At 42.2% G+C, this 25,576-nt stretch overlaps 1 protein-coding gene across 1 annotated transcript in view; it reads right to left on the minus strand.

The window, feature by feature from the left end:
* Positions 1-24,586, minus strand: part of chd6 (chromodomain helicase DNA binding protein 6) — a 98,834-nt gene extending 74,248 nt beyond the window's left edge. Inside the window, exons 1-2 of the mRNA XM_083971564.1 lie at positions 24,460-24,586; positions 2,886-2,935 (exon numbers count right to left, since the gene is read on the minus strand). Coding sequence (XP_083827690.1) covers positions 2,886-2,915 — 30 coding nt within the window. The 5' untranslated portion in view covers positions 2,916-2,935; positions 24,460-24,586. The remainder of the gene's footprint in view (positions 1-2,885; positions 2,936-24,459) is intronic.
* Between the last annotated feature and the right edge of the window lie 990 nt (positions 24,587-25,576).

The raw sequence follows: 25,576 nt of genomic DNA on the forward strand, positions 1-25,576 counted from the left end.
TTAGAAAGATATTTCCTGCGGCTGAGGAGAAAAACCCACAGAGACATGAGAGGAAGGATTGTAAACACACACACACACACACACATACACACACACACACACAGCCCCTTGTTGAAAAAATATGATTTATATTTTGACCTGTGTTTGTTTGTTTGTTTGTTTCACTGATCATTTGTCGACATCATGACACAGAGAGTAAAATACTAGCCTACATTATGAAAACATATTTTAAGTGTCTATCACAACAACGGCATGAAAGGGTTTTTCCGGAATCGATCAAATCCGTTAGATTTTTTTTTTTTTGAGGGTGCGTGTGTGGGGGGGAACTGACCCGTCTTATCAGAGACAGTAGCCGCCTACTTTTTTTTTCTTCTGGAGAAATAAGGTGTTCGCTCACCTCGCTTCTCTGACGCGTCGGTGTGCCATTTCGAAAAGTTGGTTAAAGTACTGTCGTAAATCATGAGAATTAGTACAATGGGTAAAGCAGTTGCCTCCCTCACAGGTGACCGGGGATTGAATCCTGGAAGGGGTGCACATTGGTATCTTGTATATTAGCCTACTGTACATTATTAGCCGGCTGGGGACACACCGGCCCATGTTAACCGATTGTGTCGTCCTGCAGCGATCATTTCATCTGGTCTATTTTCCGCGGGCGATCACGGAATGGGGGTCGCCCATCCAGATTGCCACTGTTGTGGATAGGTTCAGCTGGATAGGCTGTAACCCCGGGTAGGCTGAGCTCGCTTCCTGGTGCTGATAAGGAACCGTTGGTGTCTGTGTTTATTTACAGATGATACACAACAATAGGTTCTAGGATTTTTCCATCCCTCTTACATGATCTAATGAAGGCTTGTGATAATGAAGCTTTAGATGATAACAAGTGAATGGTCGTGCGTCACTGCAGCTACAAGGCCTCGTGCTCAGCTGAGTCTTTGCTGCGTCACCTCACACTCAAAGTTTCTGACTCACCACTCTGCTCAGCTTTACTCATCAATACTGTTGCCCAAACAGCAAGGAAGCAAGGAAGGAAGGAAAGAAGGAAGGAAGGCGTCCAAGGTCCAACATTATAACTCTACAGCACCAGGAGCATTGAGGTGTCTGCTCTGAGACGGTGGGGAGGGAACAACGTCCTGGAGCAGCACAGATGGAGACGATGGCGTCCAGGACTGTGTGTCCTTCTTTAACAATGAATAGAGTTGCCTTTGTATCATCACAGGCAGGTGCACTGCCAGGTTTAACAGAAGCAGTGCATCAACTGTGCGTTCACAAGACCGAAAACAATATGCCAAAGCCAAAATGAAAATCTAGATATCCTGCAGTTTGAAAGAGCTATTTGTACAATTTGTTATAATGACATGGTTAACGTTATAATGCATGATGTCCACTCTCAGACTCTACTCTTAAGTCCTTAACTGAGCCTCTGCGGAATGAAAAAAAATCTCTTGTTTTGCTTCTTGTTGCACCACATTTTTTCCCTAGAGGTTAGCATGCTATTACGCTAGCTCTGCTTGAGTTACTGCCATCACTGCAGCTTCCTGAAGACCAGCTGCTCATAGGACACGTTATCAACTCTTGTCTTTGCTGAAGCTTTTCTCAAGACTGGCAAATAAACAACTGCTAATGCTAAGGTTACTATGCAGCATTGTCATAAGTTAAAAACAGCTCATTCATAAACTTAAGTTCAACTACAGTAAACCTGCCTTGTTTTTGTGTCTAGTTTGTTAACTGACACTTATATGTCATATATATATATATATATATATATATATATATATATATATATATATATATATATATATATATATATATATATTATGATATGAGGCCGCTCTCCATGGTCGATGGTGCCGGGGTTTCAACAGATGATAAACCAGTTCAACCCAGACTACATACTGCCATCCAGAACCCATTTCGCCCACTTGATGGAGCAGAAATACAGTGAATGAACCGGCCTATCAGCAGCAAAGTTTAATAAAAGATGCATTTTTCATTGACGTACCCATCTTTCTTGTGTTTATTATCATTTGACACATAATTAAAGCAACCTCATGCTAAGTTTAAGAAAAATTTTATAATTATCTGATTAGTCGACTAATCGTTTCAATAGTCGGTGACTAGTCAACTATTAAAATAGTCATTGCAGCCTTACTATGTAGCGATAGCGTAACGTCCAACGTAACAGGATCTGCATCCACATCACTCTTTTCTCAGAAACTGCTCCAAACAGGAAACTAAGACGAGAATATTTTATAATGCAGATGTTGATTCAAACACATCTCACACAACAAACACAGCCTGTGTGAGGTTTATCACCTACTGAACAGCAGGACAGACTCCTGCTCAGCAGCTCAGCTGGATCCTTCACCTGCATGTAAATAATCACAATGTTCATTTTCTTTCCTGCGTCTTTGTCCTCTGATATTTCCCTTCATGTTAGAGACATTGTCACAGTCTCAGCAGGACAGGACAAGTGTATTACAGAACTTCACTAAGTCAGAGATGTACATTATCTACTCATCCTCTCCTCCTCTGTAGCCTACAACCAGCACACCTCCACCCTCCCCATCCTCCAGCTGTTCTGCACTGGATATAAAGCCTCGGGTTTAATTTGGGTTTTGGTTGTGAGGTGAGACTCTGTCAGGGTTCAGCCCTCAGCGTCCTATATAACAGGAGGCTGCGTTCAGGAACGTGGGACACACTGACCTCAGGATGAGAGCTTCAGAAAAGTCCAGAAAAATAAAAACACAATCATGTCTATTTAGAATCGAAGCTGCTTCTTGTGTCAAGGATTTTATAAATGACCTATTTTTTTCCGTGTGTGTGTGTGTGTGTGTGTGTGTGTGTGTGTGTGTGTGTATGTCTGAGAGAGAGAGAGAAATACAAACCTGCTGCTTGTCCTTTTTGTGTATTTTCATTTTCTATCCCTTCACTGCATCTGTGAACAGAAGAGACATCACTCACATTACGTCAAGGAAATAAAGTGAAGCTTTATTACTGAACCGCTTAGAGACACAGGACTGAATGAGACAAAGGAGGACTAAGGTAAAGGCAGCATCAATACAGTGGACCTACTTCATACTATAGTGAGGACAAATACACACAAGAGCAGAATAAAACCTGACTTGGCTTCACCGTGATGGCAGGAATCTGACTTTAAATGACCTTTGACCTCTGAGTGGCTCTGTTTGATAGATGTGACTTGTTTCACTAAAGAAAAGAAAAAGTGACGGCATCTTTACAGGAGGAAATCTGATCAGTACAGCAACAAATTCATGAATAGTGGTAAAATGACAAATACCACATTGTCAACACAAGTAATTTCTACAGCAACAACTAGAAGATTCATTGATTAGTTGGGGATTTCTTTTCTTTTTCTTTTTTTTAGATGGTACGCTAATTTTTTGTCACTTTTACAGACTCTGACGAAGGTCGAGACTTGCACTTTTCCATTAGTGATCATCAGAGGAGGCTGGTCCATTGAGGCAGAGGAGGTTGGTCCTCCTCTATTTTTGAGAGGCAAAAGGAAAATTTATTTTTTATTTAAGAAAGAGTAACTGGTTGAAATAAATCATTACCAAATCTCAGTATAATTTATAAAATATTATATATGTATTTTATCATAAAAAAAGTTTGTTTTTTGGAAGAAAATCCACTTAAAACGGCTCAACTGCGCCGCCAGCAGGCTCAGGAGACAGAGCAGGCTGTGTGAGGAGCAGGGAGCAGGAAGGTGGGGGCTCTACGGAGGTGGCAAGATTTTTACCTCCCTAACTGGCCTCGGGGCGGGATCTTCTTCCATTGACTCAATGCATTTAGGATGTCTTCATCCTGACCTGTGATTGGCTAAGACACGTAAAATGACGTCATGACGGAGGAGGCTCTTCTGTACCAATCAGCAATCAGAACACAAGATTGACAGCAGGTTGGTCCAATGACTGCGTTTACATGCACTTCAGTACCCCGATTTCAATCGGGTTTTTTAAGTACCCCGAATTTGTGTTTGCGCATGTAAACACCATTTCCCGATTCCAGAAATCGGGATAAGCTCATATCCCGATTTTGAGAAACCCGATTTTGCTGCCCGGAGAACTCCGAAAGAAATCAGGATACTGGAGCATGTAAACACAGTACCCCGATATCTGAAAGCTGCTCAGCCAGCTGACGTAACCGTTACCATAGATACGTTACGTAACAAAATGGCGGCGACAACAAGAGCGCATTCTGGAGCGACGAGGAGACTATTACGTTTGTTTTGTTTGTTTTTTTCATGCGAGAAAGTAACTGTTTAGTCCCCCAATGTGCGGTCGGTTTATCCAAATGACGGCTGTTTACAAGTTTGCTACGACGTTTTCCGGAGCAGTGAAGCTCCCTGTGTGTGAGCTGTGACCGGGACATCACAGAGGCAGCAGCCCCGTCTCCTGACGTGCTCGCCGGCCAGACTACTCCGTCACCTCGGGAGGGAAGACGGTCGTTAATTAACTTACCCGTAGGTTTTTATATGTTTACTGCCGGCTGGTTATAGTCTTTTTAGGAGATAAATGCTGGTTTCATTGATGAAATCTAATAATTGTGGCAGTCGCATTAGTTTGTTTGAATGAAAAGTGAAGCTTCATGTATTGGAGGAGCAGCGCTGCCTGGAGGCTCTGTAGCCTAACGTGTGTACAGAAATCACCACTTTTACATCAATAAAAGCATGTTTTACAATGAACCGATCAGTCTGCATTGAATTTACCTTTCTTTTATTAAGTTATATAACTTGGCAGCATTTTTAATTTGTAAATTTTCGGACATATTTCCTAGTAGTTGCGCTTCCTGTATAATAAACATGAATGAAACACACATACGCACGTAAGACGCAGTGATCAGAAACCGGGATACTGTATTTATCATGTATACAGGAATACTGAATAACCGGTGTTTTCTAACTTCATGTAAACACCATACCCCGAATTTGATCAATAATCGGGGTACTTAAAAAACCCGATTGAAATCGGGGTACTGAAGTGCATGTAAACGCAGTCAAAGACAGTTCTCCAACCCCCCTTGGTTACTGTTGCTATGTGCGCCAAACTTTCACTCCCAGCCGTGCTGCTTATGCTGCTCCTAGCACAAGAAATACGGAGTTTTCAGGGATATTGGCATCGATTTGAAAGGAAATATCAGCAGATTTCTGGATAAACTGTTAGGAGATATCAGAGAGAAGCAGTCAGAGAGATTGTTAATAGTTTTCAGTTACGTGACCTGGGCAGCTGGAGGGTAAACAAAGACACGACCGGACTTTTTTTTTTTTTCTCCGCCATCAGCTCAGGTAAAAGCATAGCTATATCTAAGAGGTAAAAGCCAAATATGTATGTAATTTGAGTGGAACACTTTGTTTTGTTATTAATAATTACAGATTTTCATGGTTTTTGTTTTTCCTTTTTAAATCAGAGGGTGTAAATCCCCACTGTGGCATTTACAGGTGTTGAACACTGGCCTGCTTTTTTTTTTTTTTACATCCCACATCCAAGATCATGGCTCTGTCTTTTTCATTAGGCCTGTGTTAATCTGAAAACAGTAAGATTTAATAAAATTATGTTGTTTTTAAGAAATCTTGTAAGACATTGTTTTACTGTTTAATTTTCATTGAATATAATAAAGTAGGGAGAAGTAGTGCTATAAAATAAAATGAGGCCGTGGACTGGTGTTCCTCCTGTCCTCCCTAATTTTTTCAGTCACCAGCCGCCACTGGTGATCATGTTTTGTTTTTCTATATCTGAAATAAGAGTGTTTCCACTTTGAACTGCAGTCATTCACAGTTTCAAGGTATCAAACGTCACTAAGCCAAGGAACCAATCCTGGCAATGAAGGCAGGGCTAAATACACCTGAAAACTGATCACTACAGAGACGGTGTTAGCATTAGCACATCCACAGTGGCTATGTCCAGACCCAATCAAGAGTTTTCAAAATAAAACATAACCTCAGATTTTCACAATGTTTTACAATGTCTCCATTCACAGTAAAGGACTTTTAGTTTGTAACACATCATTTCTTTGATCTTTGAATTATCCCTTTAATATCTTTAAGTTTAAAAATGCTTAAAAAACAAAAATCATTTGGTTGTGTTTTGCTGCTATAAAGTTCAAACGATTAAATGAGAAAATAATTGGCAGATGAAGTAATTATATAAAATAATCAGTCATTTGCTCATTGAAAATCTAAAGCACAGCTCTCTCTGTGCGTGTGTGTCTAAACTACATAACTCCTTGGTGATCACATGACGGCATTTTCCCCCAGGAAAGATCAAGAGTGAACTGCTACCAACACAAACATAGAACAGGAAGTGATAAGAGCCAGAAATGTGTGAAAGAAAAGAGACATTCTGCAAACGCCACAAACCCCACCACCACCACCACCACGCCCCCACCCCAGAGCTGCTGCCGCTCGGCTTAACATAGATGACGAGACAGAATCATCTCAGAATCAGCTGAACAGAAAGTTTTCACACAGCTCCACACTCACAGCCACAAACTCAGAAGCAGCAGCAGCTTGGCCACTGGAGGCTGCTTCACACAGGGAGGAGGTGGAGGTGGAGGTGGAGGAGACTGAGGCTACACAAGATCCTCAGACTGTTCATTTTCTGCACTTTGTCAACATAATAATGTCTATCATTCATATTTTTTATAATCAAATCAACATTATATGAACATAAAACTCTCAGGTTGAGTTAAACAACCGTATTTTAACAACAATGAATCCCTCAGTCACAAGGAGCAGGCTGTGTGTTGCCAGGTTGTGCCAACAGCCAGGTTGAAACTATACTTTTTGTACGTACTTGTACTTTTCATACAATCTGGTGACTTTGAGATACAGACAAATGCACAAATGATGATTTTGATAAATTTTGATGATTGAGCATGGAGGGAGGGTGATAACCTGAGAGACAGGTGTGAACTCATGATGATAAGGTCAAATCATGATTCCAGATTTTGATTTATTTATGCAAATTAATCAAAAGTAAAAACTGAAACTGAAATCGGTCAATTAAAGCTTTCAGACTCGCATCTTTGTGAAGTCACAGTGTCTGTGCCAGGCTGAGTGAGTGAGACAGCGAGAGAGAGAGACCTTCACCTGGTTTATTTAATAGTCAATATCGTATCATGAACTACTTGAATTGTCCATTAAAGAAAAACTGCTGGTTGTAGATATTAGAGAGAAAAATCTGAGTTGATGTGAAAACTGACATCGCTGCAACTGTCAAAAACTACAAACATTATAAAAACTATTTTTCAGGGTGGAGCCCACACTGTAGTGGTCGTGGGTTCACGTTTGACCAACCATTTGCTCCATGTCACTAACCAAATAAATGTAAAAGCCCACAAAATATCTTCAAAATGTTCAACTATACAAATAAAAAGATTGATTTTCTCTTTATTAGTTGATTTATTCATCAGTTGCTCAAGGTTATTATGGATAAACGTGTAGCTAAGTTTTACATTTAAAAGGAAGCTGCACACAGGAAGCTGCTGTGATTCTTCATCTTCCCTGAAGCTCTGAGACACTCGTGGTCACCCACACCGAGCTGCACTGCAGGACCTCAAGGTTTCCCTTGAGCACAATGCTAATTCAATATTTCCAGCACGATGTCAGTGTTAGCATCTTTACTCAACACCTGTCTGTCTGAACCTTCATCCCTGTAGCGTCCATCGCCTTCCGTGTGCAACACTCGCATCACCGGAGAAGATCTTCAGTGACTCACTGGGTTTGATCTGAGAAGTTTAAAGACATTTTTATCCTCTGTGAAACATGAAACCAACGAACGGCTGAAGGTTTCTGCACCGAGTCTGTTCCTGTTCACTGCTGCTGCAGAGAAGCAGTCGTCAATCTGAGCCTCTCCTCCCATTGGCTGACTGTTTTCTGAGAGAGCCAATCACAACAAAGAGGATATTTCAGGTACAAGAGTATGACAGTTTTTTAGACCACTAATTTAGATCTAACACACACATCTGTCTCCACTGGTTTGCAGCACTTGTACATCTTTGAGCTGGTTAGGCAGGACACACACCCACATGCTTTAAAAATGACAACAGTAAATGACCTGATGTGCAGCTGAGCTTTGTTCAGGTGAACTCTGAGTTTACACCTGGAATTGACACAGCGCCTGGAGTCTATGAACAGAAACCAACCAGACTTAATCACTCAAGTGCAAATGAAGGAGAGTAAATGTTCTCCTGGCTCCTCCCTCAGGGCTTTGAGGAGTCAGCTCCCAACCTCTGCTGGGTTTATTTACCTGTACCATTCACACTCCACACTGATGTTTCAGCTGCGTGATTTCACTGTCAGCTGTGAGTCAAAGCCACTCGATTAATAAACTTTTCATGTGGAACGAAACTACAAAGAGTCTCAGAGTTTGACACTGTCAAGTCAAACAGCTGAACAGACGATAGGAGCCTATGAAACAGGTCGGACGGTGGGATAGTAACTGGCTCCTCACAACTCACACCTCCACCTTGGAGGCAAATACCACAGATTTCACACTTTAGTCAAAACACGATGAAGCTCTCAGTGAAAACCTCAGTTCAAACTGATGGACATCCATCCAATGGCTATACAGCTAGGGCTGCATATTGTCAGTGTTGTGGCGCTACAGAGACGCCCTGGAAAATAAATCATATTTTCAAAACACAGAGGGACTTGTTTGTTAGGTACAAGACCCCACAAACATCTAGTGAAACTGAAGCAAAAATTACAATTCACACTAAAATCACAATATCTGCCCATACGGTATGATGTTTTCTGCATATCGTGCAGCCGCGCAGGGTTGCGAGGGAGCTGGGTGAGCGTGGGGTTCACCTGGACAGGTCGCCAATCTATAACAGACAAATACACTCACATTCACACCTACAGGCAATTTAGAAACACCATTGATTTGTGTGTTCATTGATCAACAAGCTTTTCAATAAAATGGGTTATCACAGTATTTTAAAATCCATTTTTGCAGCTTTCTGCCTTTAAAACACATCAATAAATGTATGTTGTTTTCAAGATGATTTGAAATCAGGGTCTTTTGTTGACTACCATTAAAGCCCCTTTCGGCACAGCAGCACAGGTTTGATTCCAGCCTAATCCAAAATTAAAACCCCCTCCCCCCTCCAGTCTCTCTCATACCGTCACCATCATAAAGGTAAAAAGCTGAAAAATAACATTTAATAAATTATAATAATAACAAATTATAATGAATAGAGCCAGTCAGTGACAATACTGTATGTCACAATACTTGAAAATTGATCAGCGACTAATAGGCTACTACTATTTTCTAAAATAATTATTTTGATGAAGGAGAGGGATTGTACTGTGTAACACATTTTCAATGCCATAGTTAGGGCTGCTCTTATCTTGTCAAATTCATATTTTCTAGATATAAATTGTCATGTGCACAAATTTTGGTTCAAGGCGAATAAACCCATAGTCCCATCTGAAATAATCCCGATTCTGTTTTTCACTGCCGTGTGCAAAGATCTGATGTTTTCACCAGTGAGTCACACGTTCCTCTCAGTTTGTATCTGGACCACCAGGATGAGGGGCATGAGTCCGACTCCCATGACACGTCGTGACCTACATGCAACTTACATCTGGACACTGGACAAAGAGACATGATAGAGGTTTGATCAGCATCATCATAACTACACAATGGTTTTGGGGGGACAGATGTATTTTTACATCTTCTGGACATTTGAAGCCTGGTTTCAGAGTCTGTGTGTTGTCATAGACTCTTGTCTTTGTGGCTGCTGCCTCAGCTTCTCTTGCAGTTACAGCATAAGCTTCACTTTGTAGCATCAGCTCAGACAGATGTTCAGTTTCCAGCTGTTTTAACCAGCTCTGCAGCCCAAACCCGGCGCTGACGAAACAACACAGCCGCCACAAAGCGCTGCTGAGGCAGGAGACGGCCGTTATCAGGCAGCAGATGGGTGCGTGGTTTTATAGGCTAATAATGCAAACTCAACATTTCATTTACTACAGAGGAAGAAGTGGGGAGGAGGGGGTGTTTGCTTAGGTTAACAAATTCAATTTTAATCCAACGGATTAGAGGATGTGTTTGCTGCTTGTCTGGCAGCAGATCAGTTTTAGACAGGTTAACTAATCAAGATGATAAATTAATGGGAAAACCAACTAAAAGTGCCTCAGTAAGGTGAGTACTACAAAGGTATAAGTTTACGTTAAAGCTCCATATGGTATAAAGGTCTCTTGTCATTTTGTATTTGAATTTTACTATTTGTATTTTTAATTGTTTTATTGTGACCTTGAGAGTCTTAAAAGGTACCTATAAATAAAATGCATTATTATCATTTCCAGATGAGGTGATCTCCATGACTGAGCTGAGAAATGTTTCAATTCTAGAGACAACATGAAGTAACATGATTTTTTTATTATTATTATTATATTACTTTCATTATATTTTTATCTATCTATCTATCTATCTATCTATCTATCTATCTATCTATCTATCTATCTATCTATCTATCTATCTATCTATCTATCTATCTATCTATCTGTCTGTCTGTCTGTCTGTCTGTCTGTCTGTCTGTCTGTCTACCTGTACAGCATCTATTGCACGTCTGCCCGTCCTGAGTGAGGGATCCCTCCTCTGTTGCTCCCCCTGAGGTTTCTCCTATTTTTTTCCTTGTTTAGGGTTTTCTTGGGAGTTTTTCCTCCGTCCATGTGAGGGTCTAAGGGAGGAGGATGTTGTTATGATGCAATGTAAAGCCCTTTGAGACAAACTGTAAAAAATGGGCTATAACTTGCCTTGCTTGCCTCTCAGCTCTTCGGTGCACCTGCCCTGTTAAGCTACAGCAGGTTTATTAACAGGTGACATCCGCACAAAGAGCAGGTGCTCTTCCTGCTTTGTACACTCTGTACAACACATTCAGCAGTGTCTCTTGCCTCACTGCTTAACACCTGGGTGATAAAACGGCATCTGTGGTACAGTGCTGTGCAGCAGCAGCAGTGGACACAGTCAGCCTCCAACCACATTCATTCAGGAAAACTGCAGCATCTGGACACGAGTTGGTCCAGACTACTGACAACCATCTTTAAAAGTGTGACACATAATCCTGACACCAAACACTATATTCTGTCAATAAAGTGATTTAATTACTAGTGAAGACGACAGACTGTCTGTGATTAATGTGCTAATTCATTCTCTCCTGCGCACCTGTCGCGAGGACCAAAGCTGTGGTAACTCACACACAGACACACGTGCGCGCACGCTGCAAGCACACACACACACACACAGGGCATCAAGAGGTTTCCCTTTTTTTTTAATCCTGAACATCTTCAGATAACTTTTTCTTCAATCTTCAATCTAAAATTCAACTTTACTATTAAAAAAAAAATCCTTGGAAATACAACTAGTCTCCAGCTCACGGTCATTTCCTCCTCTACTCAGACTAGTTTTGGTTCCATCCGTTTTCTGAAGTCACCATGGCTTTGACCTTTGAACTTTGACCTTAAACTTTCAAATTCAAAACAGACTGTCCTTCAGCCCAAGTGAGCGTTCTGACCAAATCTAGAGAAAGTCCCTCATAAAGCGTTAAAGCGTCCTTCGAACCACCAAATTCATTCAAAAGCATTTTGTCCTTGAGTCCAGTTGAATGTTATCACCAAATGTAAAGACATTTTCGCAGGGCGTTACGGAGATAAGGAGTTCACAGGGCCAAAACTGTGTTGTGCGAGGTCACTAGGCCCGTAACCTTTGATCTCCAATATCAAATCAGTTCACCTATTGGATATAGTGAATGTTTGTGCCAAATACAAAGACGTTCAAGGCGTTACCTAGATGAGACAGACCTAAGATCCACAAACAAAATGTGTCTGGCACCAATAAAGAGGCAGCTCCACAATCTTTTACCTCCTGGCAGGAGTTCAGCTCGTGAAAGCTTGCACATCTGCAGCTGAAAGCATCTGGCGGTCGGCAGGTTCTCCAACAACCAGGAAGTGAGTTGACACAAAATCAACCCTCATCGAACCGTCCAATCAGCCCCCCACACTCTTACGCTGACAACTGAACTCCAACAAACCAGGAAGTCTCATCAGTTTAGTGATTCACCTCACATGTTAAGACCCAAACACTGCCCCCCCCCCCTTCCCCCCAGCACAGACACAGGGGGTGTCAAGCTCTGCCCTGGGGGGCGGAGCCTGTGTGAGGTAACGTAGGAGGACAGTGAACACCGTCAGAGAGCGAAGCAGTGACAACAGGACAATAGAGCATCACTACCTCCTCACTTCATCTCTTGTTGCCATAGAGACACTAAATGACTTTGTGCAATTTGTCAATCAGGCAATCTGTGTGTGTGCGTGCATGCGTGTGTGTGTTTGTGAGAGAGAGGGAGAGAGAGAGAGTCTGAATTTCATTTTCCTAAAATGAAGTGATACTCATCCACAAATCTGTTCTGTATTATCCACGGACTTGAAAAGAAGCTGTCACAACAAATATTTCTCTAAATTATTTTTTTCTCTTCGGCTCCGGCTCCAGTAAAACAAGTGTGTCAACGTCTGTCAACATCTGTCCCCTCCTCTGCTCGTCCTGACAAACTGTGGCCGAGCCCTTACTGCTGCTGCTGCTCAGTGAACTTCACCTTCTCATATCAAGCGTTTTATTTTACAGAAGCCAATAAAGCTAAATCTTCCACTATGACATCATCAATAAACTGCGTGAGTTGTAGTTTATTGGGAGACTGAGGCCGTCGCTGCTCCGCGTGTGGCCACTTCAGGTGTGAAAGGCTCTGGTCGTTTCTGTGAATGGAGCCTGAAGCATCTGGTTTACACAGAATAATCTGATACAATAACAGTGTCTGATCCAGGACCGTCTGTAGGGGTCACACAATAAACTGTAAACTCATTAAATTGACATCAGATTTGGTGTTAGACAGTTTATTATAAAACATTTTTACTTTGTACTTTTCAATTGAATTTGAAAGATTACAAGTGAAAATCATAAAATCGTGTCAGGACCAGGATGATGAAGGGTGAAGTAACACCGGTGTGTTTTACCTGCCACAAGACTTATTATATTGTATCTAAACAGGATTTAGTTTGTCTCTATGAAAACAAACCACGCATACAGAGGTTTTATCATTTTGTCAAAAACAGATACTCACAAAAAAAAATCGGTAACACTTTACTTGAAGGTATCGTCATAAGAGTGACATGACACTGTCATAAGACTGACATGACACAGTCATGAACGTGTCATAAACATTATGTCAATGTCATAACGTTGTCATTAAGTGTCATTCGGTTAACCCTAACCCTAAACCTAACCCTACAAAAACCAAATGACACTTAATGACAACGTTATGACATTGACATAATGTTTATGACACGTTCAGGACTGTGTCATGTCACTCTTATGACGATACCTTCAAGTAAAGTGTAACCAAAAAATCTAGAACAAAGGATTTGTCTCAAAAATTCAATGTCTCTAATAAAGCCCAGACCAAATATCATAATATATAATACTGTCATATGTCAGTATATATATATATATATATATATATATATATATATATATATATATATATATATATATATATATATATATATATATATATATATATATATATATATATATATATATATATATACATTACATAGTAATGATAAGAAATGTAGGAGGTGATTATGAGCAAAATGAATGTCAAAACAAGTAGAGAAAAGTGTGGGTGTAATCTCACATGTAACAACTTTTAGACAGATTAGATCAGATTAGATTAACTCAGAGGGAAATGGGATAAATGTTTCAGGGGAAAAGATCTTAATTGTTTTACTAATGAACTAGTATAAACATTATTTGTGTTAATCTGTGGTGGTGGATAAACCTAGAGACTGGGTTACTACTCAGCTCACTACGTTCAGTTTGGATCCTTTTTCACAGCAGAAAATAAAACCCTGATGTAACAGCGCAGTGACACTGAGCTGCCAGTCAGCACCTGTTAACTTCACCTGTACGGTCACTCCATGTTAAAGGCCAACGATCTCATATAGTTTAAATGCCATAAAAACTGACCTTTTAAAATGACAAAGCGATGTTGTCATGGTCGTTTCCACGCCAACCCCCGTCCCCTCCCCCTCCTCTAACCTAACCCCAACAGACACACCTGACCTGTGCACACCTGACGACCTCACCTCTCACATCTCACACCTGCACTTTATCTCCTCAGAGCTAAAAGTCTCTTCTAATCCAGTCACTCAGGTTGCCGAACACCTGGCACAGCAGGACGGACCTCCTGTCTCACACCACAGGTGACCAACAGCGAGCGCTTCGCCTGCGATGACGACAGATTCACTACAATGCTCCTTAAAGGCCTTAAAGTGAATGTGCACAGCAGAGACGTGTTAGAGCGAGGTAAAGGAGGCGTGGACTTCCTGTCCTCCGTGAAACTCTGTCTGAAAACCATGAGGAGTGAAATCAGACTGAGAGAAGCAGCGTGAGGCCTGAGGAGCTTCCTGAGAGTCAGAGCCAAGTCGCTACATTTCTACACCTGTCAGCCATGAATATTGATGCAAGAGCACGCTGTTTTCCAGAAATGAAGCAGCCCTCTGCTGCGCACACACACAAATACACACACACACACACACACACACACAAACACACACACACACACACACAATGGAGTACACGTGTCCGTCCAGATCTTTTTTCTTTTTTATATATATTTCTTTTTGCCTTTAATGACAGGACGAGGATGAGTTGGTGACTGTCTACTTGTTCTGTTATTGGTCAGTGTAGCTTAAACATTAACTTTATATTTTCAATATTTAAACTGTTTCACAATAAAATGTGAATTTAAAACATAATAGTTTTTGCATTTATCTAAGTATTTATCAGTAGTACAGTGAAAATTAGAGGAAATGTGAAAATTTACTTTTCAAGTCGATTTCAGTGTGTGCCCCTAAATTTTCTGCTTGCGCTCCTAAAATTTTAAGTTAGGGGCCACTGTGCTCCTAGTCAAAAAAGTTAGTCTGGAGTAGGGCTGCCACGATTAGTCAACTAGTCACGAGTACGTCAACTATTAAAATCGTCGACAACTAATGTAATAGTCGATGCGTGTTTTTTTTTTTTTTTTTACTTTGTTTTTCTCTCAAAACTGCTGCAGCACCTTCCACACACGCACCCGCCGTGAGTTAGTACAGGTGTTCTCTCTTTCTCTACCTCTCGTCCGTCATCAAGCGGCACCGGTGTAGACCCCCCCCCCCCCCCCCCCCCCTCCCTGCCACCGCCGCCCATCTCTCTCTCTCTCTCTCTCTCTCTCTCTCTCTCACTCTCTCTCTCGTCTGTCATTTTAAATGAGAAGCGATACTAGCAGTGGTACCGTCGCTACATCGTTTTAAATCACGGACTGAAAAACAGCCGTTCGTCATTTAAAAATAAAATCGCGGACTTTGGGACTCGGTGTTGGAGAATATTGAAACGTTACAGCTCCTGGTCACAGCGTCCTGGTCACGTAATGAGCGCTCATCTTAACGAGGAAGTCTTCTCTCCCGGCGTAAAACTACGTCAATAGCTTCCCATCACAGTCCGCACCTTGAAGAGTTTGAGCTGCACCTCAGTTTCACTTGTTTTCATTTGACAGAGTTTCACACAGAACTTTCTGTTGAGTCTTTCCATGTTTCTCCTTCTGTGACAGTAAAAAGGGAACATTTAGACAGACGATTGTCTTATAAACTATTCGATTTTTTTTTTTAACAGAACGACTATTATTTACACTGAGCACAAGTTATATTTGAATGATAGGCCTACCAAAACTTTATTATTGTGAATAATTCCTTAGTTTCAGGTGTCTACCTCATTTTATTTAAAGCAGAAGTAAGCAATATTTTTGTGTTACTATAAGTCTTAAATAGTTATATCTTCCGACGGGAATCACTTACATGGAGTGTTTGGACCGAAACACGGGTCTCTCAGTCCCTCTGCTCTGCTCTGAGCCGAGGAGAAAACTTTTCTTGTATCCTACAAGTTTTATCCAATGAGGAGAGAGAACGGCATGAAGGGCTGTGTGTGCAGCCAAGGGATGCGCCTGAATGTGGTGACGTAGGGACGAGGACCAGTAGATCCATGACGAGGGCGGGGGCTGCTAACTCCGTCGGCTGACAAGAAGTTATGGTGCGTTCAGGGCAGCCCGTAACTCGTGTTTTTCCGACCTGTGAAGTCGTACCAGCTCGATCTGGTACGAGTTCACGGGTCGGAAGTTACGAGTGGCCGTTATAGTGACTTTCACAGGCAACAGGACGGAGAAACATGAGTTGCGGGTTGCCTGGAACGCTACAAAGTCGTAAGTCGTGACTTGAAGCTGTACCTTACGGTTTCAAAAGCCTGCCTGGAACGCAGCATTAGCCAAAACGACCGGATCGCTTACTTCTGCTTTAAATGTAACTATGTTTAATGCCAGAGACAAATGAAGGAAAGAAAAACCTAAAAAACCTTAAGTATTTATTTTGGTGTTGTTTAGGCCAGTGCCTTTTCCTTATTTTACTCAGCTGTTTGCACTTTATGCTACAGCTAAAGAACTGTTTGTTGCTACAAGCTGCATATTTCATTAAAAGTTTAATGAACTATTATCTTAATTGTCTTTATTTTTAGTTACCATATTCCTTAAACAGTTCAAGCTGAAAGCTAATGATGGTATATAAGAGCAGCTGCATGTTGGTGCGATAAGCTGTATGTTTTACATTCAATTTACGTATGATCCGATTAGTTGACTAATCGAAAAAAAAATCGGTGACTAGTCGACTATCAAAATAATCGTTTGTGGCAGCCCTAGTCTGGAGCCCTGAACTCGCCCCGTGTCCGTCCAGATCTGAGGTGGTAACTCATTTCTACCCGTCACAAACACACAGGAAAAAAAATCACATGATGATCTGATCCTATTTTACTGTTTTGGACGTCTCTGTTATTCTTTTGTTAGCGATGGAGGATTTTGGAACACAACAGTAAAACTGTTTAGTTATAATCACTTTAACGCAGCAAGTTTCCTGATTTTTCCGTACATTTAACATATGAAGACATGAATGATGTCCTGAAACCTGCACTGAATTTTTTTTTAAGCGTCATACATTTTAAAAGATAGATGTTTATATCAAAGCTCAGTAGAGTTTTGCTGTCCCCTATTCACAGTATTTTCTGCAACAACACTGTTCATATTCCTGCACACACATGCCCAGAAGACATCAACAGTGTGATGGGTGTTTTCAGGTGTGAGATTATTTCTGATCCAGAGCTAAATCACTTATTTTTCTTTTTCTTTTCTTTTTTTTATGAAAGCACATAGTTTCTCAGTTTCATTTACTTTAGAAAGAAAATCAGCATTCCTTATTATGTCTACTCCTTTTAACAGTCACAACATTTACAGTTATTTTCTCTTGTGGGAATAAATAAGATGCAGGATTTATTTGGTGACCTGAGAGAGTGGGTGCTTCAGCAGACAGAAATCCTCCCCAGTCATCTCAGGAGAGCCGGAGAGAGAGAGCTGTTCTCTTTTCAATGACCTTATTCCCTTCACTCAGACACTTGCCCTTGCACAAAAGAGCAGAAGAGCCAAACTGTTGCTGCTGCGCCCGACAATCACCGGGGGACGGCTCACTACAGGGACCAGGAGGAGGAGCCGGCTGCGCTAAATCAAACCATATTCAACCCTGTCCTCACAAACCTGAGTGTGTGCATGTGTGTGTGTGTGTTTGTGCCCGTTAGCATGCACAAAGAGGGGAGTGCGTATTTAAAATGGGACACAGCTCCTCCTCGCTCCGTCCCTGCCTCAGCGCTGCAATGCTCCCACGAGGGGAACAAACAAAGGAGCTGTGGATGGAGCCGTCAGAGGCGCCAGGCCGAGGTGACCACACTCAGCTTTCTCCCGTTAATCAGATAAATTCACTAATCTCCTCCAAATCTCGAGCCTCTGCAGCTTCTCCTCATGACACAGTTTTCACCTTCTCCTCGTGCCAGGCGTCCAAATGACCCAGTCTGCGGCTGCAGCACTGTGACTTTGACATATTTTCACAATTGTGCTACATTTAAGGTCACAAATAGATCCTGGAGCGCCCCCCACTCATTGAGGCTCGGCGTCAGAATGAAACCTTAGTGAGACACTACATATTAGGAAAAAGACATGTTGCCCCACAGAAAACACATCTGGACTGTCAGCTCATCTACTTGTATATCTAACCTGCCTCCCACGCGATGTTGCCATAAAAAGGTCAAACGTTAAAGGTAGGGTTGGAGGTCCTATTCTGGAGCATTGTTTACAAAATTGTTTGAAATCCTCCGATTAATTTAGAGAAGTAAGTCACCTGTGGGACGGACAATAAAAACGAGTTACAACCGTGGAAAAGACAACAACAGTGATACAATGTACCACACTGAATTCTGGCAGGTGGTAATTGTAATTACGACAGTAATGTACCTCTAAGCTGGATGCTGGATTTTTTTTTTCTTTCATGTGAATGAGCCACGAGAAAAAGCTGGTGGAAAGTTAGCAATGCTGCGCACTGACACACAACAGTATGCACTCTGGAGGTGTGGCTTTAGAGAGAAGTCTGTGGCCTGCTTTAACCATGTTTCCAGGATCTCCAACCCTACCTTTAAAAATTATTATTCATTATTAGTTTGGTTTTGAAAAATTGTAATAAAAAGAAAAAAAGGTCAGTTTTCTCAGTTCAGGGTGGCATCTCTACATAGCATTATACTCATACTGTTAAAGTATCACTGCCTCAGTCCACAGAGAAATGTACACTGTCTGTATTCAGAAACTGAGCTTTAAAAACAGCTGTCAGGACTACTGTAACTTTATGATGTCACAGCGAAGCGGTCACCAAGCTCCGCCCACCTTGCCCCACCAGGCAACACTTGGAGGAATTGATTTCTCTGAGTTAGGCCTGGGACGATAATCAATAAATCAATTAATCGCACGATAAATGAAAATGAATTCGATAGTTTTTCCGGCCTCGATAAATCGCCATGTACATGCGCACATTTGTTTTCCTCCAACCAGGCTGGATGACAAGAGGCTTCACTCTGTGCATCGGTCTCAGCACCTGGGCCGTTTGTTTTGCAGAATGAAAGGAGTGAACCCTCTTCTCAGTCATCCAGGATCTTTGTTTCCCAGAATGCATTTGGCAGCAACCGGCAGCGCTAGATGTAAAGCTAAGCAGCTAAAAGCTAAGCAGCTAAAAGCTATTGTACCGTAATTCTTGCTGCAGCGCTGTTAACACGTCACTTTTTAAAGTTTTAATATTTTTTCATGCCAGAAAGTCACAGTTTAGATCCCCAGTCTGTGGTCAGTTTATCCACATCGCCTGTTAGGAGATTTCCTCCCACGTTTTTGGAGCTAATGTGGTAGCAGCCAGCAGGAGGAGCGGGGCTTCCCACAGTCAGCAGCCGTCTGCAGCAGCTCACGGGCCGGTCGACCTCCGTCATTGGGGGAGAAAACGACTAAGAAAACTTATCAGCAGGTTTTTAGAGGTTTACCGCCGGCTGGTTTAATACTTTATAGGAGATAAATGCTAGTCTCATTGATGAAATCTTACATCTGTGGAAGTCATATTAGTTTATTTGAATGAAAAGTGGAGCTTCAGGTGTGTAACGTTATTGAACGGAAGAGCTGCACTGCACTGTTTATTTATTTTATTTATTTAGGATAGTAGCTATATGTTCTTGTCATTCCAATTACAATGGTTAAAAAAAAAAATACTAATGAGAAATAAAAGTTTATCGCATTTAAAAGGGTCTACTTGCATTATTATGAAATATTATTATTATATTAGTGGTTAATTTGTTCTAAAAAAATGTGTCAATAATATCGTTTATCGTCAATAATTTGTGGGACAATATATCGTCCAGCAAAATTTATTATCGTCCCAGGCCTACTCTGAGTCTTTTAACTGAAATCTGCTCTATTCACTCAACGGCTCAGAAGAAAGGTTCAGAGTCTCCTCTGATTGGCTGACGCTGACATGTTGGTCACAGAGCTCCAGAGAGAAGCTGAGAGAAGAGATGTAAAACTACACTGAGATGTAATTAAAACATAGAAGAAGCAAGAGCAAAGTATGGACCTTTGTACAAATACCGATCAATGATTAATAAACAAATTATTTTATTTCTGCAACTCTCCCAGATTTTTTGGGTTAACTGTAAAAACTGTAAAAAGCCACAGCTAATGGTCTGTCCATGTATTCCATTAGCTGCGTTTACCATCTGTACTCTCATTAATAAAGCTTATTTAAGTCCATAAAAACAGACTCCTCTGAGAAGACACAACTACCAGGACGATTCAGCTTGGCCTCACAACAGCTTCACTCTGTCTGCTCATCTTCAGGCTCAGAGGAAGACAACACTTCACTTCCAGCTAATTGAGACCAAATCTAACACTAAACTGAGATTCACTTAGTCTGTTCAAAACCAATTTCTTCTGTCTGCAGCGACGCTGACAATAACTACATATATTAACACAACACCCATCTTCATTACAGCAGTGACACAACAAAGGTTTCTCCTGTTGTTTTTCTTTAATGGTAGAAAACACAACAGAACGTCAGTGGAACACCGTGTGAACTTTTATACCAATAAATACAGTAAAATAACACAGTTGCCAACACCTGCATGTCCACACTGGACCTGTGACCAAAACGATTGTGCTGCATGTGGGGATAGGTACCTTTCACATTTAAACTGATACGGTACCGTTACCCAGTTCCTGAGAACCGGTACCAGTATGTCACGGTACCTGTTTTCGGTACTCGTGTGTATGTGTGGTAATTTAAGTTATTTTGTTTATTAAAAAAATAGTCAAAACTTCTGAATTTTGAATATTTATTGTTATGGTTCAGTGTAAACAAGCAAAGTCGGCATAATGAGGGGTCTTCCTTGACGGCAAAAGCAGGATTTCCGTCTAAAACTCTCTGTTTAAAAACTTTAAAAACGTGCAGGGAAAGGGGGGGATGTTCACAGACAGTTCTCAGCGGGCCTGAAAATTAAAACCCAACCCGTGGGTGTTGAAGCCCGGGCCCGACGCAGTCCAACTCACTAGCATTAATTCTCAACCCCAACCTGGCCAAAAAAAGAGGAAACCCGAGGCCCGACTGGACCTAAGTCATATTTCCGGCCAAAACCAGCATGTTCGGTCGGCTTGGCCGGGCCGGGCCGGGCCGGCCTGTTGAGAACAGCTCCATTGTCAATATGTTTGTGAGAGACAAAGAGCGGGACAAGCAGGGGCAATGGGCTGTGCGCAGCTCTACAAGGAAATAAAAAGTTTACACATTTTGTGTTGCCGTCAGCCATACACTCCTCCATTATCTCACAGATACGAGGGTGCGTTCAGGTACCAAAATGTGGTAAAGCTTGATTTTATGTGAATCAATACCCGGGATTACTGTAGGAATTCGGTTGGTGCCAATAAAAGTACCAAATTCAGTACTCTCACTCCTAGCTGCACTATCTCTCATTAGTGATTTCTATAATGTGACATGCTTGGACTGTTTTTCTGTAATTCTACCACATCCATATGCCTACCTTTTTTTAATTAGTTCATAACAGTTATAAACTATATATTTAAATAGTTATTAACTATTTAAATTTTAAATAGTTATAAACTACAACTCAAGTCACCATAGCCTAAATAAATATGAAAAGATACGACCACACTACTACTAACATAATCAACTTATGCACTGCAAAAACTCAACACAACAGAAGTGTTTCCAAGGACACAAAAAAAGTGGCAGAGTACTGTGGGGCGTGCTTTGGTTCAATGCTTTTTGACTGTAGAAGTTATGAATGGGGCTATCTGTTAGTAGTATAAGGTGAGTTTGTTTGGTTTATTATAAAGTCAATATCATATGACTCACATCACATATTTTGATGATTTTGAAAATGGCCTTTGATTGTGTTAACAAAACCCACAAAAGGAAATGAAAAAGATGAGCTGTAACACTGCGACCTCTTTGGAAACTTTGACTGGCAGTGACTTTCTGAAGACGGAGATTTGACTGACATTAGTTTGTATGTTTGTATCTGGGTCACAGTTAACAGTCTCTTCTTTCCATTTATACATCAAAAACAACTAAGTCTGCCATCGCTGTGTAGACGCAGCATTAATAGTTGAATTAAATCAGACAGGCAGAAAAAGACCGGTCAAAAGATGCAAATATTTTCTGCAAAGCAGTGCGTATTGCTCACACATTGTGCAGCCTTATAGCATCCCATAATTTCTGTCACCACAGAACTGCAATATGATCTGCCTTAAAATTACACCTTACTACTACTACTTATTACACCAAAAAGTTATCAGTGGTGTAACAACATGAGACCTGCTCCTTTAATGATAACAAAGGGGTTTTATAAAGAAAAAATGTTAATTGCACTTCATTGTATTAATTAACAGATACAAACAAAACTGATCAGGTATTGCTCCTAAAACACATTTATTATTAGCGAATGAGGCATAAACAGAGTAAAGCTGTTCTGCAAATGAAAGGTCACATGGTCTGTGCCAGCTCTGTGATCTGAATGTTTTCTCTACAAACAGCAGCTGGAGACATCTGTCATTGTGTGTGTGTCTCTCTCATGTCAGTGTGAGCACAGGAAAGCACGACTCCTTTAAATTAATGTAATAAAGTAGATTTAACTTAGGTGAACAATGACTTACAGGAAAATTCAGCCCTGTGTCTTAAACTTGGCATTCACTGACTCGCTCAACTTACAGCATCTTAAGCACCACACTTTTAGCAGAAAAGGCACTTTCTAGTTCAGTCCTCCACATTTTTTCATTGTTGTTTAAATATTGGTTTCCGTCACGCCTGTCCTAAACCAAGGACTAGTAGAGTTGTACAGTATTGTATTAGTGCGCTGTAGTGTGCACACATGTCTAAATTCCTGCTTCAGCACTCAGAAGTTGCTCTTTCCCCCCTCGCCCAGGCAACTTTTTTGATGATGAAGTCAAAGTGCAGCAGCGGTTCTGCATACAGGCGGTAAACAGTGTCACACAATGGGCGAAGAAGTAGCACACATTCACACACACATATTCAGATCGGAGTCTTCAAATAGCCTCAGCTGCATATCTTTATTGTCTGTAGGTGCAAAGACACCAACACAAGGTGACACATGGAAACACAACAAGACCACCAAGACCTCCATCCTGTGATGTGTTAAGCCACAAAGGTGTCAAACTCAAAACTACGCAGGCAGAGTCCAGAATTGAACCAGCGGCTACTCATGACAAACCAGGTGAGACAGGTGAGAGGGAACAAAAGACACCATTGTTCCCAACTGCTGAGTTTATGCTAAATACAGGGGACTGAATGAATCTGGGTTGTTTGAATATGTAAGTCTTGATAAGTGATTGCACACATGCTCAAGTGTATGACTTAGGCTAAATGTTGATATAACACATTTATTAACACTTTCCAGTGGTCTCTACCAACAAATCCTTAAAATGTAATTAAATAGGAAGCAGAACTTGGACCTGATGATACTGAAGGACATAACTGGATGGATGGATGGATGGATGGATGGATGGATGGATGGATGGATGGATGAACAAAGAAATATGAATTTGGGATTAGGTGAGATATCTGGATTTAAGAGCCCAAGGAGAGTTTTGCTATAATCAAATACAGGTATATGTATTTCCAGTGATTTAATAGGTATAATCAATATTAAAAAGCCAATTCATGACCTGCAGTCTCCCAGAGTGGAGGACAATCTCCAGCCCCCACACCATCCTTACAGCAGAGTCTGGGTGCTTCAGTCTGAATATAATAGAAAAGCCCTATTTAACCTTAAATGTCTTTTGCATAATTCACATTGAATGCAAATATCATCATCAGGTGAGAGACCACTGGGGTGTGTGTTATTAGCCTCTGGCACCCTTTGTCTGTAGCCCAGGGGCTGATGATGCACCTGGTGGTCAGGTGAAAGTCTGCGGATGGACGGACACCACTCTCCCCTCCACGGCTCACCTTGCCCCAACACACACACACACAGACACACACACCTGGCCGCCGCCGACGTTACTACTCCTGCTGTGTGGTGGGGGGCTAGCGGGCTAACAGGCTAGCAGACGCAGGGGCTAGCTGAGCTCTCTGCTAGCTGCTGCTCCGTTGTCAGCCATTGGGGTTGGCACAAGTTGGGAGAGCTAGCTAGCAGCGAGGAGGGGTGGGGGGGGGGGAGAAAAGAAGTTCCCAGCGAGCTAAAGCGACTCGGGATGAAAAACACCGGACACACACACGGCCGAGAAACGGAGACACTGTGTCCTATTTCACGTTAGCGCCGAGGCTACACAGCTAGCCCTCTGCGCTAGCTCTGTAATGTCACTGCATCGCTGTTGTAAATACATTATAACAGCCCCGCTCCTCTTACACGTGTGGACAGCCGCTAAAAACTCCTTCTCGGGCACATCTCCCCACCGAAAAACCCTCCCCGGCGGACCGCTCACCTGCTCCGGACACCGGACACACGCTCTCACCGGCGAGACATCCCCCTCGGTTAGCCCGAAAAACACTGGCGCTTTTTATTTCCAAGGACACAAAATCGCCATGACAGTTTAGAAAAATGCATAAAAAATTAGCAGGCAGGGGAGGGAGGGAGGGGAGAGAGAGTGAGTGAGAGAGAGAGAGAGATGGGGAGGTGAGGGGAAGGAGGGGTGAGAGAGGAGGAGGAGGAGGGAGGAAAAGAGGAGGAGGAGGAGTGGAACTCAGTGCAATATCTATTTAATCCACATAAAGCTGGCAGCTCCGCGGAGTTCATTCAGTCTGGATGCCGGAGTCCTGCACTGTTTTGTCACCACAGTCCAGTCTAGACACCACACACACACACATCACATAACACACACTCACACATACACACTCACAAACACTCCTATCCAACACACATCCACAAAGACGCCGCGTCCTGAAGTTAAAGGCTCTTCTTACCTAAAATGGCCACTGCAGCAGCCAAAACACTCGCTGCTTTTTTTATTTGGTGGAAGTTTCGCAGCAGCGGCAAAGGCAGCGGCAGCGGTAGCGGCAGAGGAGCGGCAGGAGCGGCAGCGGCGGTGTGGCTGCTGCAGCCAGCCTAACCTTACCCCCGCGGATCCAGTGGCAAGCTCAGCCTGTCACATTTTTCCATTGGCTGCAGCCGAGCGCAGCTGGCTCCGTGCACGTTTCCATTGGCCCTGCAGCTGTCAAGCAAGCGCGGCGAGCGAGTCGCCTCTCTCCCGGGTTAGTCTGAGAGCTATCGCGGCAGCCCCGGGCAACACCATTGTGTATTGTGTGCATGTTTTCTCTGCCTTCCTGCCGATTTCGCATTGACGCCAGCCTTGCGCGCACCACCCCTTCTGTTTATTGTAGATGGAGGTGTTGTTGTGTTGTTGTCCTTACCGCAGACTCGCCGGGAAATCCTTCTCGTAGCGGGGGCAGCTTCCCTCCGCACCGCCCGGCTGGCTCCTGCTGCTGTCATTGAAGGAAGGGGAAAAAAACAAGAGAGGGGGAGCGTTCAGCTTTCAACCCCCCCGATGCAACACAACGAACGGGTTTACATTTCTCCTCCGCTGGCTGCTTCCACCAATCATG

Source organism: Trachurus trachurus (genome assembly GCF_905171665.1).
Source record: "Trachurus trachurus genome assembly, chromosome: 5".
Classification (NCBI taxonomy): Eukaryota; Metazoa; Chordata; class Actinopteri; order Carangiformes; family Carangidae; genus Trachurus; species Trachurus trachurus.